The sequence below is a fragment of the Triticum dicoccoides genome, chromosome 1B (genome assembly GCF_002162155.2).
Source record: "Triticum dicoccoides isolate Atlit2015 ecotype Zavitan chromosome 1B, WEW_v2.0, whole genome shotgun sequence".
NCBI classification, from domain to species: Eukaryota; Viridiplantae; Streptophyta; class Magnoliopsida; order Poales; family Poaceae; genus Triticum; species Triticum dicoccoides.
The window spans coordinates 609,529,494-609,545,951 of record NC_041381.1 but is presented as its reverse complement, the minus strand read 5'-3'; the positions used below and the strand labels follow the sequence as shown (position 1 = coordinate 609,545,951).

Here is a 16,458-nt window from a genome sequence, read left to right as displayed (position 1 = left end):
GTGTGTTGTGCTCGTCTGCGGAGGTGAGGACTGCGTGGCGGCACAATAAAATGTTGCACATTTGCATATAGATTTGTACATGACATTTTTAAAAAGTTTATACAAATGTAAAAAAAATGTTAGTGTAATTCAATAAAATGTTTCGTACATTCAAAAAATGTACGTTACATTAACTTAAAAAAATCTTCACACGTTTCAAAAATGTGTTTGTGGCATTTTCAAAAAATGTTTCTACAATGTACAGATTTTTTGCATAGTTAAAAAGATTTTTTTATCATTAGAGATATGTTTCAACATGTATTTATTTTTTGACACGTTTTTGAAAATAATGTTTATTTGTAAAAAGTTTTAAACATGTATTTGGAAAAAATTAAATGGATATAAAACAAATGTTGTAAATACATATGAAAAATGTACTGCAGATATAAAAAATAGACATGCATTGAAAAAACAAATATATGAAAACCGACAAAGGAAACAAAAAGGGAAACAAAGATTCCAAAAAACCTGAAGAAAACTAAAGTACACAGTAGAAGAAATAAAAAACTAAAATAAAAATTTGAAAAAATAATACCGAAGCATAAAATAAAAGAAGAGAAAAAAAGAAAAACGGCGAAAAAACCCCCGAAGAGAAAAAAAACGAAAAAAAAGAAACCAGACGGAACCCATAGAGCGAACAGTGGACGGGTGTGCAGATAAATGGGGTGGCCCGCTAGGCGTCGCCCGTAGGCGATTCCTACTACTACTGTGCTGGTCTCTATGACCGGTCCCACCGGCAGACAAGCTGCCTTCTCCTCCTCCAGTGCGCCCCGACCAGACGAGCAGAGCCCAGCTAGGGTTTCGAGATTTCCCGTCGCCAGAATCGACCACCTCTCGTCTCCGCGAGCACCCGCCGGCGCCTTCCCTCGCCGTCGACGTCTTGCACCCCGGAGACCCTCCCGGATCTCCGCCGCCTCCCCGCCCCCCTCCTCCTCCTCGAACACCACCGCGGTCGATCTCTACTCGCGGCGCCCGCAGATCTGATTCCGGGGTCCCCGGCTCTCCCATCCAGGGCCAGGGCCAGGGCCATACTCGTCGGCCACCATGCAGGTCAGCAGTCCCTGATCAATCTCTCTGTGTTGCTTATTCTCTCCAATATATTCTGACGGTGTTGCTTAATCCCTGACCAAATCCATCAGAACATTTTTTGGGTCGATTTATTCTTGTCGGCTAACTAAAATGATTGATAAACTTAAAACCTGTGCTGTATGCTCTTAATATCCAAAGCACTTGCTGCTGCATTTACCTTTCGTGCTGTGTTGATGGTTAGCTTAAAGTAGTCACAGTGCCAGTCTTAGAGCTCACATGTTGTTCTATGTTTTGAATTGCACTATCATGATGCTTACTTTTTAAATTTTCTTATTTTGATTATATTTTGTTAATATCACCAGATCCTCAATTCGTCTCTTGTCTTCTTTTATCTTGCTTCAGCTTAAAGTTTTCAACTACTTCATATTCTTCCAATATACTGTCGCTTTAGTAACATCCTTTTACAACTGAATCGCCTGTAAGTTCTAACACGTATCACATTTTTTTAAAAGGCTAGTGACAGGTTCAACATCAATTCTCAACTTGAGCATCTCCAAGCCAAATACGTCGGAACAGGGCATGCTGACCTGACCAGATTGTAAGCATCTCATCTTTTGTATTAGAAATGTTACATTAGGTAGCTAAATGGTAAGAATTATTCTTGATTGGCATGGTCTGATAGGATATGAACCATTAACATGTCTTTGTATTGCAGTGAATGGGCTGTAAACATCCAAAGAGACAGCTATGCATCTTACATTGGACACTACCCGATGTTGGCATATTTTTCCATTGCTGAGAATGAATCTATTGGAAGGGAGCGCTACGAATTTATGCAGGTATGTGTGAAAGAGATGTACCTAACTCGTCTACTGAGTTTTACCTGCAAATCGTGTAGGACTGAACGGTTGTATAAACGTTGATGTAAATTAAAACTAGCATCGCTACTGAATTATTGTTACTTGATTGCATTAAGCTTTCACTGGTGGGATGCTAGTCTTGCTTTGGGCACTTAAGCAGTTTCACTCTTTTTTATGGGGCTTCTCTTGTCATCATAATTGGCTTTTTTTTAATCATGACCATGTACCTTGTAAGCGCTGTTATAATGTATCACATTGCAAGCTCATTAAATATCATCTTGTTGCTTCAAATTGTAGCTGGGCAGGGTTTCTCTAGTGAGCCATAATACATCGCGGTCAGAGTCTAGCTTGAAGTTATTTTGTTTCCATGCTGCCAAAGAAATTTTCAGTGATGCGTGACAATTTGAGATACTAAATGTTTATAGATAGATGTGAGATACACCCCCTGCGAGGACATGGTTCCATAACTCTTTATTCAAGTGATATGAGAGACACTTCATGTCCATAAATAAGTGTCGTTTCAGAATGCTCAGAGCCTAAATTTATAAGTTCGAGACATATTTATCATCAAAGGGGAAAAATGTAGCTTGAAGAAGTTGCATATATCAACTAAATTGGTCCAAATTAGAATGTTGGATGGTATGTCCTTCTATTAAATGGTGAAAACAGAGCACACTGGACTATAGCTTAAATTGCTTATTTCCTGCTTCCAAACTTATGCAAACCTTAATTCAATGTTAGCTGGCTGCATTTTGATGGACACACATTTTACCATCTACTGTTAAATAGCCTTTCAGTTTAAAACCTGTGTACATTCTGTGGTATGCAATAAGGATAAGGAGAGCCAAGCTAGTTATCAAATGTTAGGATTTATCTTTCCCATTTTACTGTCGTAATAATCACTCTAGTACTCCAGTATCCCATTGTGACAGTGTCTATCTGGAATGGAGTCTTTGCTCTGCAATAAAAATCGCAAGTAACATTTCTCAGTGCACAATTGCACAAGGATGGAGAAAAACACCGCTAAATTTATCATGCTGCAGACTTGTGGCAAAATGTTTAAATGAACCGTTATACTCAAACTGAAGAAAACGTTGAACCTGTCGTACCCAGATTTTCTATTTGAACCCCTATGCTATGGCCGCGATGCTATTGATCTGCTCATGTGTTTCATCGGGTTTATTTTATTGCCATCTGCTTTAGCAAGTTTGAAGTTCTTAACGTATTTAGTAGTATCTGAGTTAGTTGCCTTCCATGCGTGGTATTTGGCCATACCTCAGTTTCTCCATTCGCATGTGTGTCCACTTTTTGAACAAGCAGTTGTATTGACGATGTATTTTAATATAAATTATTAAACCCTGTTGTTTCTGGTCTTGCAGAAAATGCTGCTTCCCTGTGGCCTCCCTCCTGAAAGAGACGAAGACTGAGGAGTTGGTGCTATAGTTCTACCTCGAAAGCAACTTGTGTCCAGATGCTGTTCGTTACCAAAGTCTCAAGGCCTGTCTGGATTAGCCACCTCAGCACTTTATGTGATTGTGTTTGAACATCGTGAACATCTTTGTCTGGTTTAATTCCTGGACGACCTTGGCCATCTTGCCTCATAAAAGGAGTAATGTAACGTGATGTCGTATCTGCATCTTACTACATATGTGAACGATATAATCGAATCACAGCAGTGCATGTCGAAATAGTTTTTTTTTCTTTCTAATTTGTGCTTTATTTTTTTCGTAATCTTGGAGCCTTGGCGCAGTGGTAAAGCTGCTGCCTTGTGACCATGAGGTCATGGGTTCAAGTCCTGAAAACAGCCTCTTACAGAAATGTAGGGAAAGTCTGTGTACTATAGACCCAAAGTGGTCGGACCCTTCCCTGGACCCTGCGCAAGCGGGAGCTACATGCACCAGGTTGCCTTTGCTAGCTGGGCTTCATTGTCTCCACCTGCTTCTCTCCATTGGCAGCCGAGGAGGAGACAGAGGCAGCCCTTGCATTTCTTCTCTCCATTGGCAGCCGAGGAGGAGACAGAGGCAGCCCTTGCATTTCTTTTTGAGAAAAATTCACCGTAGATCACTAAACTTGAGCCGGTTGACAGTTTAGTATCACTATAAAATACCCGAACTACGGTCCACGTACTTGCGTAAGGGGTTCACTTTGGTCTGTATGTACGTTTCGTGTATGTATTTGCTGACTTGGCCGAGTCAGCGGCCGCCAGCTCGTCGATCCACGTGGGCGCTGACTGCCACGTTGTCTCAGCCACCTGAATACGCAGGAAAGCAGGGGGTCTTTTGCAAAAATGATGCACGGGAACGGCTGCGACGACGCTTCCTGCGCCGTGTGCCGGAGCTGCAGGTCGAGGCCGACGAAGTGGGGCTGCCCTGGCTCCTGGAGGTCGGCGTCCCTCAGGCTGCTGCTGGTGGCCGGCGGCTGCGAAGGTGGTTGGACCGGCGAGTCCGGGCCGGCCGGCCGGGGAGGAGTGGGAGCTTGGCGGAGAAGTCGGCGTTGGTGGAGGAGGCCAACGGCGGCGTGGGCGGGAGCTCGAGACTGCCGTCCATCGCGCACTCGTCGTCGTACACGTAAGGGACTCTCACCGCCACAATGCCGACGCCCGACGGCACCATGGAGTACTGGCTCGAACCGGCCGAGCTTGCAACCCTGCACCGGGAGGTCGGCGACTCGGCGTCGAGTGTCGACCCGTGCTGGGTGCCGCCTCCATGGTGGAAGCGCGGAGATCCGTGTCCGCGGACGGCTACACGCTCAAGGCAAAGGTGCAGGTGGAGGAGCTCACCAAGGAGCTCGCCGGAGTAAAAAAGTCCCATTTTCCCCCTTCTGTCATCTTCTCTTGCAATTTCTTCTTCTTCCTCAATGCTGATTCGATCTTCCATTGAGTCTTGCATGTGACAAAGAAATGTTTGTGTTAAAATTGATCATTTGTGATTCTTGCATACAGTAAGTACTAAGTAACAAACTAGCAATGCCAGTGTTGTTGTGTTAACACTGAATTTTGTTATACAGTATTTGTGTATGAAGTCACTTGTGCTCATTAAACCAATGGTAATTTGTGCTATGTTTGATTACTTGTGCTAAGTTGTTATCATTTTTGCATACAGTAAGTAGCAGTGCTAGTTTTGTGTTGGCACTGAATTCTGTTGCTCTGAATTTGTGTATGATGGCACATGCAGCAGTCGGTGAAGGCACATCAAGGCACAATGAACAATGAGGGGAAATCTGAGGCAGTCAAAGCCTACATTTCTCATGAGACTTATCAGGTGATCGCAGTTATCTGTCCTCATATATGCATCTCTTTCTGTTGCAATTTTCATCATGCATGTTTGCTATCAAATTTACATCTCTCTACCCCTCAAAATAAATAAATTACATCTCTCTGTTTTGCATCATGTATATTTGTTGACAAAATTATGAGAAAATGGGACATGCATGCATGCCTGAATGGAGCACACCCCCTTACTTGTGAATTGTGATGCACACTTGTCAGTTTTCAGGGTGTGCATGTTTCTGGTTCCTTCTTATGTGAAAACTTTGGTGTTGGAGTTTCAGTTAAAGAAAGCATTTGAGTTTATTTGGAAGTGGCAAGTCTTTGGTTTTGGTTTTGTGATAGTCTTTTTTTAAGTTTCAGTTAAAGAAAGAAAGAAATTTTGACATTTGAGTTGCTTCCAAGTGGCAAGTCTTGGTTTTGGTTGTGTCATAGTACTACATTGCAGTACTGCATCTGAAATTTGTAAGATGCAGGAGCAGGTTTGCCTTTCCAAAGCATGACACATTTGTAGCTCTCAATTTGTCTCCTCTGGGAAGGCATTGCAGAGACACCTGCAGTACACACAAACCTTTCTCAGCTTTGCTTCTCACATTTTTTACACTGAGGTTAAGGTGGATGTTTAGGCAAAGCACCTTTTTATTTCCATTGATGAGGAAATACTTCTGCATATATACTGTAAAGTACACTTGACATAGGTAGTTTTAATCATCAGAATGGATATCTCTTTCCACTAGTGTTGTAAGAATTGCAAAGTTTACTTTCTTTTTGTTTATTCCATGGAGTATTTCATTAGCTGATCTTGAACTCATGGTGATCTTATTTGCAGGACAAGTATGAGTGTGTGCTGAAGGCCAATGGCAATCTGGAAAAGCAGGTTCTATCCTTGGAGGTACAATAATTGGGCCAACTCCTCCTCAGCTTAAATTCATCATACTTGTCAATTTAGTTATCTTGCAAGAAATGGCTGCCATGTTAAATTTGAATATTCAAATGTGTCTTCCTGGTTGAATTGTTTTCTCCACATTGTTGATCATGCTGAAGCCATTGTTGTGGATCTGTTTTCAGGAGAAGTACGCGAACGCAACACGAGCGAATGGCAAGCTGGAGGAGGAGGTTCTGTTCCTCAAGGTACATCTGAATTTTAACCAATCTTTGCCCAGCTCCTGCTCTCATTATACAGTACAGATCAACTTTAGCTGCATTTCACGATGAGTTAATCATGTGCCTGATGTGGAGTTGACACTGAATCTGTTGTGCAGGAGAAGTATGAGGCAATGCTTGAGAAAAACACCAGGCTGGAGGGGCATGTGGCTGCTCTGTCCACTTCTTTCCTACTCCAGTTGATTGCTAGTAGCTGCACTTTATCAACTGCACCAGTTGCATCATAATAATCTTTCTGATTTTTTGTTATGCTAGCATTTGCTCCAAAAGGATTACACATTAGCATTAGATTTGAGGAATGATTTGGTAATTTATTGTATGTGTGAACAGGAGGGCATGCAGTTTCTGAATGATGGGGATCAGCAGTTGCGGATCATGGGAGCAGAGCCGCGTCTTTCTTCTGTGTGCCAAGGAGTACTGCAAAGCTGACAGGAAGGAGAGCAATAGTAGCAACTGGCGAGGCAACAGATGCTGCAGCCGCTGGCGCAGGCGACCAGCTCGCCGATGTCGACGGCGACGGCGGGAAGAGGTCGTCGAGGAAGTGTAGCGAGTGGCCAGACAAGACGCAGCCCTCGTCGCCGTGGACCCCGACGGTGGCGAGAGTCGCGTATGTGGACGAAGACGAGTGCGCGATGGACGGCGACGGCGACGGAGCTGACCAATCACTCTTTACCGGAGCTAAAATTGTACAGATCGAGCACCGGAGCTGCTGGCGACGGCGACGTACTATACAGGGGCGGCGAGGCATCATCACAACGACGCGAAGGAGCAAGAGAGACGTCGCGCAGGCCCCTCCCGAACGGCGCGGACGGTGGCGGCTCAGCGTCCAACGACGTGCTGGAGCTGTCGTCGACGCCGACGAGCTCAGAGGATGACCTCGAGAGCGACGACGAGCAGAGAGGGTGCGGGAGCAGAGGAGACAGCGAGCGGGTGCGGTTCGACCAGGTGGGCTGGTTTAATGGTCACGGCGATTTTGCAACCCCCAGATGGACTAGTATTCACCCTAGGCACGACCACGTGGCGGTCAAACCAAGCTGGCAGCCGCTGACTCGCCCAAGTCAGCAAATACGTACACGAAATCGTACATACGGATCAAAATGAACCCCTGCACAAGTACGTGGACCATAGTTTGGGTATTTTAAAGTAGTGATACTAAACTGTCAACCTGCTCAAATTTAGTGACCTCAGTGAATTTTTCTTTTTCTTTTTCGATGAACTTTTGGATGTCAGTTTGAAATCACACATCAGTGTCTGAAGCAAGCGAGATTTCATATACTGTTGGTTCTCAAAGTAAGAAAAACGGTTTGCTAAACTGTCATACGTATACGACTGCAAAGACTGACTCCAATTTTCTTGGACGATGATAACACATGTTTTGTGTAGTGTCTAAGAGGACCAGTCCATACGTCTACGTATGGGCAAAACAACTAGTGCCCACACGCGTTTTTTAACCTTGCAATCCTTCTCACACGCACGTGTGGGCAAAATGCATAACGCCCACATGATCTCTCTCAACCACCTACCTTAAGGTCCCCGCGTGCCCAGCGTGACAGTCATCACGCGTCCCTGCAGTTGCCATGGTCTGGACCCTCTTCAATGTCCGTTTACCTGCAGTTGCCATGTCGCTGAACTACAATTGTCATGTCGGACAACACAGTTGCCATGGTTGCTCAACTGCAGTTGTCATCTCAGGTCAAGTACCAGATGCCATTTTGGACAACTGCAGTTGTTGCCATGTGCGGTCTGGTTTACTATAATTGCCATGATTTAAAAACTTTAGAGGCTGCCACGTACTAACACTAAGCAGTTGCCATGTATGGTCTGGTTTACTACAGTTGTCATGATTTAAAAACCTTAGGAGTTGCCACCTACTAATACTAGGCAGTTGCCGTGTAGCGCTACAAGGATACATGGCAAAACAACATGTTCGGGGTAAAAGAGAGAGTTGCCATCTGCTTACAAGCATACTAGGGCAGTTGTCGTGTACCCTGCAAAAACATATGGCAACTGACATGTTCGGGTAAAAAAAAGATAAAGTTGCCATCTGCTTATACCATGTACGTTTTGCATGGCAACTGGCAGCTTGGGTGTGAGAGAGGAGACGGGCACGTGAACGAGATGACAAATGCCCACATACCAGCCCTTATGCGTGAGTGAAAACTGGTGTGTGGGTGAACTGCTAAACGCCCACACACTGGCCCCTTTGTATGGTGAAACGGACGTATGGGCGACCGAGTGAACGCCCACACACCAACCCAGTCCTACGTGGCACCACAAACATGCCAAAATTCGTGCAACCACAAATAAACGCGGGGCGAGATGCAAATGCCTACACGTGTGGGCGTTAGTGTTTCCGATTTCCTTTGCTTTCTGTTCTCTGGTCGTGCGGAAAATACTCCAGTCACCAGTCCTCAGCCTATATAAAAAAAAAAGTCACTAGTGTGATTTTGATTTCTTGGGCCGCGTCCTACGGCAGCGGATGGGTGGGCCGGGCCGCGATAAGCGGGCGATGCACGTATTCTAGCGGAGGGACTACTAAGCCCGTTTGTGCTTTCTAAAAAAAAACCGTTTGTGCGGCTCGTGTCCTTCACCTCTGGAAAGAAGAAGGAAGCTGCCGGGATGCGTCTGGCGCGCCTCGCCCGCGCGGCCCCTCTTCTCGTCCGCACGGCGGCGACGGCGGCCACCGCCGACCCAGCGGCGGCGATGAAGGCGGGCGACGCGCTGCGCTCGCGCCGGCGGCGGTTCACGGAGGACGACGTGGCGGCGTACGCGGGGGTGAGCGGCGACCGCAACCCCGTCCACCTGGACGACGCCTTCGCGCGCGGGGCGGGCGGGTTCCAGCGCGGCCGCGTGGTGCACGGCATGCTCGTCGCCTCCCTCTTCCCAGCCCTCATCGCCTCCCACTTCGTACGCTCCCTCCCTCTCCCCCTCTCTTTGGCATTCCGCCGAACAGGTGGTCGGCGTGGCGGGTCGATGGGATCCAGCCTGATCTGACGGGTGCTTCTTCGCGTTGATGCAGCCTGGGGCCGTGTACGCGAGCCAGTCGCTCAAGTTCGCGGCGCCGGTGTACGTCGGAGACGAGGTGGTCGCGCAGGTGCAGGCGCTCCAAATCAAGGCGGCCAGCGGAAGGCACATGTACTACCTAGCACCATCCTCTTGTTTCCGACCTTGTGCTTGCTGACAACTAACAGTAACATATCTGTCGGGCAGTGTCAAGTTCGCCACCAAGTGCTTCACGGATGACGATCAGACTCTCGCCATTGACGGCGAGGCCATGGCTTTTCTGCCCACACTGCAGCTCAGCACAGAGGCGATGGAGTGACATGTTTGTTCATTAGACGCTACCGAAGCAGATGCTATGATCGATCAATTTGGAATGGGGTGATTCTTATCTCATGATGAACCATTTCGCCTTCATAAAAGCTTGAGGCCTTGGGGACATTAGACTGCAATTTTGTTAGTCATATATATAGTATTGTACCTTGCAGTTTTCATATGATTGACAGCATGAGCAATGATCACTTCAACTTTCTGAGGAAATGAGCACATTCAATGGGCTGGTTGATCATTCTCACTTATCGGAAGAAGCTGCTGCACCAATCATTGTGCTTGTAATCAGGTACATGTTTCCATTAGACTACACACAACTCTGTCCTTGGGTCTTCTGTAAGGGTGGAAAAACCCTGTTGGTAAATAATTAATTCGTATGAGTAACATATCATTTTTGAATCATATCACTAAGTTGGAATATAGTTATAACATGCCAATGTTAGCTATATGGGCAAGATAAATTAAAGATTTCTACTTGCATATATCCTGCACATATTTGTGCTCTCAGTATCTTCAACCCTGACCGGAGGGTGTCAACACTAGGTGCATGTAATATTTGTATTCCGATGGATGGATGGACATATTATTTGTTTGCATCAACTTGTGGCACCACCGCCACATTAACAAGGCAAACAAGTATTGATCTTGATAAACCATAAATACGATGATTACTTAAAACCTGATATGCCAGCAACAGTTCTTAAATTCCCAATGTGGAGAGCATGATTAAAGTTCTCTCATTTCTCATGTGATAATTTACAGCTGTTAGTTCCGTGAGAACAATGTTTCTTACAAATGTCAGAGTGTTGGATGGATATTTTAGTTCCAGTAACCGATTCTTACAAAAAAAAAAATTCTTTCTGCTGCAAGATGGTTGAAGATAGGGGATGCAAGGATGATAATTCCCTAATGGGAGGGGAGTCCTGCATTTGAAATCATAGCATAAGAGATTTGATGTAGATGACCAGTACTTTCTTGAGATGCAAATTCCTTGGACACCTAGCGCCTTATTATGTACTCCCTCCGTTCGGAATTATTTGTCGCAGAAATAGATGTATCTAGACTTATTTTAGTTCTAGATACATCCATTTTCGAGACAATTAATTCCGAACGGAGGGAGTATCAGTTTTAGGACCATATCCTGACCTCGGCATTAATCCTTTGTAAAAAAATCGGGTTTACAGGAGCTGTTGCAGGTTTTCTATGCGCTAGTGGGCGGATTTCTGCTAGTACTGAATTCGATACGCGGACTTGTAGTATCGTTGGTTACAACCAGTACCGTATTCATGTGTACCACTACACTCAATACGTGCTCTAACTATGTTCGACTATGGTACAACTACGCTAGAATTTCTTTTGGCGTGGCATCAATCATCAATCATCAATGGCTCTCTCGGCAACCCTTCCATGCAAACCTCCTCTTGCGTCGTCAGACGTACAGATCCATGCAGGCCGTGTGCTGGACACAGAGATGAGCAGCTGACGTGGTCAATCATGGTGGTGTTGACGTGATCAACTGATCATTATTTATGATCGCTCGCTAGTGGACCGAGTTGGCTTTGTTAGGCGTCATCTAGGATTCTAGATCTTAGTTAGTTTACGTCTGGGCATATGCACTGAAGCATTGGACGCCTAAAAAGTCAAATGCATATGCATGTTACGCTCCACTAACCGCTCTTGCATGTGCAATGGAGCAATCAACGGCGGCAAGTCGTCCATGGCTGCTGCTCCTCTGCCTCGCCGTCGCCGCCACCGGCGGCGTACTCCAAGCTCGCGCCCAGCTTGACAGCAAAGGTATGCTAAAAACATCAGCACCCTTTACGCACGCGCCATTAACGGCTTCATGTATGTACTTACGTACCGTGCAATATTGCAGGTTTCATAAGCGTAGACTGCGGACTACCGGGGAAGGCAAGCTACGTGGACGGCGGCACCAAGCTATCCTACGTCTCCGATGCCGGGTTCATCGATGATACTGCCGGCGCCAACCAAAACATCTCTGGCCAGTACATTCGACCGCAGCTCTCACGGCGCTACCACGACGTGCGCAGCTTCCCTGATGGCACGCGCAACTGCTACACACTCCGGTCCCTCGTGTCTGGTCGCAAGTACCTCGTCCGAGCGGCATTCTTATATGGCGACTACGACGGCCTCGGCAGGCTGCCAGTCTTCGACCTCCACCTCGGCGTCAACTACTGGCAGACCGTCAACGTCTCGACGCCGGGCTTCGAGGTGACGGCGGAGGCCATCGTCGTGGTGCCAGATGACTTCGTGCAGGTCTGCCTGGTGAACACTGGCGCCGGCACGCCGTTCATCTCCGCGCTGGAGCTGAGGCCGCTGAAGATGAAGTTCTACCCGCAGGTGAACTTGATGCAGGGCCTCGTCCTTGACGTCAGGCTCAACCTCGGCCCGGCAGACCTGACCGACATTGTTAGGTGAGGAAAAGATCTCGGGCTGTTTAATTCCCTCCTGTCTATTTTCTCTTCAAGTTTACATACTAAGTTATTAACTGGACAGACACAAACACTACTGATCATCAGGTACCCTGAAGATCCACACGACCGAGTATGGATCCCTTGGGCTGACCCGAAAGAGTGGATGGAGATATCAACGACGAAGCAGGTGGACAGCGAGTACGACGACTTCGAGGTACCGACGGCCGTGATGCAGACTGCGGTCACGCCGCTGAACGCCTCCATGAAGCTAGAGATCACCTGGGACCCCGTGCCTCAGCCTCACGACCTGTCACCGGGATATTTCATCATCATGCACTTCTCTGAGCTCCAGCTCCTCCCGAGCAACGCCCTACGCGAGTTTGACATCAACATCAACGGCGTGAGGTTGTCCGAAGCCATTAGGCTAGTCTACCTTGGGGTCGGTGTCATCTTCAATGAAAAGCCCTACCAGGACGGTAACTACAACATCTCCATCAAGGCCACCGCCAACTCGACATTGCCGCCAATCCTCAACGCCCTCGAGTTGTTCTTCATCATGTCCATGACAAACTTTGGCACGGACTCCAGGGACGGTACGTACATATGCAAACAAATGATACATGCATGAGTTAGCTGATATTTCCTCCTTGCCAAATTGGAACGCACACAATTTTTTTTTCATAAAAAACAAACATTTACTATAATGAATATATGTCATATGGAAATATATTTCATGATAAATCCAATGTTATTGTAAATGTTGATATGTTTAACTTGGCAACGTCTACAAAGTTTGACACTGAAAAAATTATATGCACTATAGAGCAAGGATGGAGTATTTATTAAGTTGTTAAGAACATGGGGTTGTGTTGTCTCTGCTACTAAAAAAGTGGGTGTGGTTAACTGTAGTATCTGCTATGACAACGATCAAGACGAAGTATCATGTGGAGAAGAACTGGATGGGTGACCCGTGTGCTCCCAAGACTATGGCCTGGGAAAAGTTGATGTGCAGCTACGACACTGGCATCCCTCCAAGGATCAGAAGCGTGTCAGTTTTTCAGATCTATACGTTATATTGACCTATCACTTATGTTCATAGGACAAAAGCATGAATTATCGCATGTTAAGGTTATTATATGCAGTCAAATTGATCCAATTGATATTTGCTCTTTGTAGAAACCTGTCTTCCAGTGGTCTGAATGGTGACATATCGCCGTCTTTCGCGAATCTAAAGGCTCTCCAGCACTTGTATGTTCAGAGTTTGGATATCTTTGGCCTTTGTTTGTAGTTTAAAGAGATGAAATACGGCAAAAGGAATACTGATACAAGTCCATATCTTGCACTCTCTTGTAGGGATCTGTCAAACAACAATTTGACAGGCACAATTCCAGATACTCTTTCGCAATTACCTTTGTTGAAGATTTTGTAAGTCTGGCAACTACTGTCCAATTGTGCTTTTTTCCTTACATTACTCCCACTCCTGCAAATTATATTTTCTTTCTTTAGAGATTTGTCAGGAAATCAGCTCAGTGGCTCAATTCCCTCCGGAATTCTCAAAAGAATTCAAGATGGCTCCCTAAATCTAAGGTCGTTAATTTACCCATGAATTCTCCCGATTCTCTTGCATGATACTTGATGAATTTCATTGACCAACTTTTTAATATTGTTTAGCAGATATGACAACAACTCAAACCTTTGCACCAATGCCAATTCATGTCGACCTGCTAAAATGAAGAGCAAGTTGCCCATATACGTTGGTGCCCCTATAGTTATCATCGTGGTGATAGTATCAGTGGCACTAACACTCTTTTGCTTGTTGAGACGAAAAACTCCAGGTGAGACTTTGGCATGCGCCACTTAATTATTGGTATATGTTTCGACATCAAATAGTACTAATGTTAATCATTAAATTCCACGCATACAAAAAGGATTAATGAAAAACTCAGTAAAGCCACAAAATGAAACGAGAAATGATGGGGACACATCACTTGGACTTGAGACTCGCCGATTCACATACAATGAAATTGAGAGGATAACGAACAACCTTCAACAAGTGTTGGGAAAGGGAGGATTCGGTTATGTCTATGATGGCTTCCTGGAGGATGGCACTCAGGTGGCAGTAAAGATACGGTCTGAGTCTTCCAACCAAGGTGACAAGGAATTCCTAGCAGAGGTACAATTTATTATCTCACTGCACTTGCATTCCTCCTTGTCGTTTAATTCACTTATGTTTCGAAGTCCTTATATTGCTTTAAATGTTGAATCTAAAATATCAAGGTACATTTAACATAGTTTACTCTGTTTAAAAAATATATAAGTTTCTTGATATAGATTTTTACCGTGAAACAATATTTATGAAGTCATGTCTTGACCCCTACTTGTTCAGGTTCAAATTTTAACCCGGATTCATCACAAGAACCTTGTCTCCTTGATTGGTTTCTGCAAGGATGGGGTACACATGGCACTTGTCTACGAGTTCATGTCAGAGGGAACTCTGCAAGATCACATTGTAGGTACGCAAGTTGTTTAACGCTATATATTCAGTTGCTGGAAGGTGACTGGTGTAGCGTAAAGCACTATGAGCTGATAGAGTGTACATGTTGTTTATATATAGAATCGTCTGAATAAATGATTGGTCACAATGTCGGCCTGTATGTAGGAGGAGACCGAAATGCAAGATGCTTAACCTGGAGACAGAGACTTAAAATTGCAGTTGAATCTGCACAAGGTAAGCACTTATATTGCATCTTTTGTTTCTTTAACGAAAAAAACACTTAAATGCAGAATTGGCAACTGCTTTTGCCAAATGATTGTTTTTTTAATCCTCAGTGTTCATATATAGGACTAGAGTACCTACATAAGGGGTGCAACCCACCTTTGATTCACAGGGATGTGAAGGCCACAAACATCTTATTGAACACGAGGTTGGAGGCCAAGATCGCCGATTTTGGATTATCCAAAGCTTTCAATCGCGACAATGAAAGCCAGGTGTCCACGAATGTGATCGTTGGCACACGCGGATATATGGATCCAGAGTAAGCCGACTCCTTCCATCCTGCTCCAAAATCTTTCTATAGCGTACCATGCTCTGAGTGTTAAGTGGAGCTAAAACATTTGCTTAGGTACCAGACAACAGGGAGGCCGACAACCAAGAGTGATGTGTATAGCTTTGGTGTTGTGCTGTTGGTGCTTGTCACGGGGAAGCCACCCACCATGCATAACCCGCGAAGCATCGGCATCATTGAGTGGGTGCAACAGCGGTTATCGAAAGGCAACATCGAAGGCGTGGTGGATGTGCGCATGCATGGTGACCACGACATCAATAGTATGTGGAAGGCCGCTGACATCGCCCTCAAGTGCACTGCACATGCGTCGGCGCGGCGCCCCAACATGACCGATGTTGTGCTGCAACTACAGGAGTGCCTGAAGCTAGAGGAGGACCACGCCGGCGGCAACTCCAACAACAACTTCTACACTGGCATCAGCAGCAACGACCTAAGCATGAGAAATGACTCTTACCCTACTAACCAGTCCACGAATGTGAGCCAAAGCAGCACTTCATTTGAGAAGGAACATAATTTTGGGAGGGTGCCAACAATGGACAACGGTCCTGCTGCCCGATAAGCAAGACTTGTTGATCATGTACCGATCGCCAACTGGTTATCTATGTTCGAGTTTCCGTGTGAAATCTTTGTAATCATTTTTTGTGGGATCTCCGTGTTTATTGATATTATTTGACCAAGTTTCCCACTAATAAATTGTATGTTCAACCAGTAACTTGTTTAATTGCTAAATCTAATTATAGACTTTCCTGAAACAAAAGTCAAAAGATACAAGTGATCTTGATCGTGTGTTGATCGAATTTCTTTTTGTAGATATACTATTAACTTGACCCCTTGTTTTCGCTATCTCGCAGTTGGATAACCACCATCACAGACAAAGCTAATTTACATATCTTTACCAACTCATTTCTAAGACCAGTCACGTATGCTGGCATTGTACATTTAGATTGCTTTATATACAAGAGCACAAGCTCACCGGACAAGAAATTAATAGCCAACAAAGAGCAAATTACATGTAGCAGATAACCAACGATAGAGTTGACGGGGGATCGACTCCGGACTCCGGAGTAAGTGCTGATTAAAGGGCGCCCAATTGAGTAAATTGGTGTCCCAGCCGGTTAGCCGGATCGCCTCAACTTTTGTGCGTCTCAAGCATGGTCCCAAGTTGCATGTGCGCCTCAAGTCTCAACTGTATAGCGTGTCTTGCGGACCAACCTTTGGTTGGATGGTTAGGAGGACAGTGGTGTTTCCACTCCCCAGCTGCCCACCGGGGT

At 45.4% G+C, this 16,458-nt stretch overlaps 3 protein-coding genes and 1 long non-coding RNA gene across 9 annotated transcripts; all 4 read left to right on the top strand.

The window, feature by feature from the left end:
- Positions 1-759: 759 nt before the first annotated feature.
- Positions 760-3,629, top strand: LOC119349087 (uncharacterized protein At4g14342). Its single transcript, XM_037617096.1, has 4 exons — positions 760-1,089; positions 1,581-1,666; positions 1,784-1,907; positions 3,308-3,629. Exons 1-4 carry the CDS (start codon positions 1,084-1,086, stop codon positions 3,353-3,355), a joined length of 264 nt encoding a protein of 87 aa, XP_037472993.1. The 5' UTR covers positions 760-1,083; the 3' UTR covers positions 3,356-3,629.
- Positions 3,630-5,004: 1,375 nt separating this feature from the next.
- On the top strand, positions 5,005-6,324 carry LOC119309994. The gene is made up of 3 exons (XR_005150629.1): positions 5,005-5,188; positions 6,023-6,085; positions 6,262-6,324. It is a non-coding gene; the product is annotated as an uncharacterized LOC119309994 (long non-coding RNA).
- Positions 6,325-8,975: 2,651 nt separating this feature from the next.
- On the top strand, positions 8,976-10,089 carry LOC119349086 ((R)-specific enoyl-CoA hydratase-like). 2 transcript variants are annotated; one of them, XR_005169242.1, is made up of 4 exons: positions 8,976-9,264; positions 9,377-9,492; positions 9,568-9,738; positions 9,846-10,089. XR_005169242.1 is itself a non-coding variant. In XM_037617094.1 (3 exons), exons 1-3 carry the CDS (start codon positions 8,977-8,979, stop codon positions 9,677-9,679), a joined length of 516 nt encoding a protein of 171 aa, XP_037472991.1. In that variant the 5' UTR covers position 8,976; the 3' UTR covers positions 9,680-10,089. The 2 variants fall into 2 exon arrangements, 1 of the variants encoding a protein (XP_037472991.1); XM_037617094.1 differs by having other exon boundaries at positions 9,568-10,089.
- Positions 10,090-10,273: 184 nt separating this feature from the next.
- On the top strand, positions 10,274-15,899 carry LOC119349084 (probable LRR receptor-like serine/threonine-protein kinase At1g05700). Of its 5 annotated transcripts, none has more exons than XM_037617089.1 (13): positions 10,274-11,481; positions 11,564-12,122; positions 12,228-12,715; positions 13,032-13,170; positions 13,299-13,370; positions 13,476-13,547; positions 13,629-13,709; positions 13,797-13,957; positions 14,051-14,295; positions 14,509-14,635; positions 14,782-14,850; positions 14,965-15,157; positions 15,245-15,899. In XM_037617089.1, the coding sequence occupies exons 1-13, from the start codon at positions 11,376-11,378 to the stop codon at positions 15,744-15,746; spliced, it is 2,814 nt and encodes a 937-aa protein (XP_037472986.1). In that variant the 5' UTR covers positions 10,274-11,375; the 3' UTR covers positions 15,747-15,899. The 5 variants fall into 5 exon arrangements, with proteins under 5 accessions (XP_037472986.1, XP_037472987.1, XP_037472990.1 ...); XM_037617090.1 differs by having other exon boundaries at positions 15,252-15,644; XM_037617093.1 differs by lacking the exon at positions 15,245-15,899 and having other exon boundaries at positions 14,509-14,631; positions 15,011-15,144.
- The last annotated feature ends 559 nt before the right edge of the window (positions 15,900-16,458 follow it).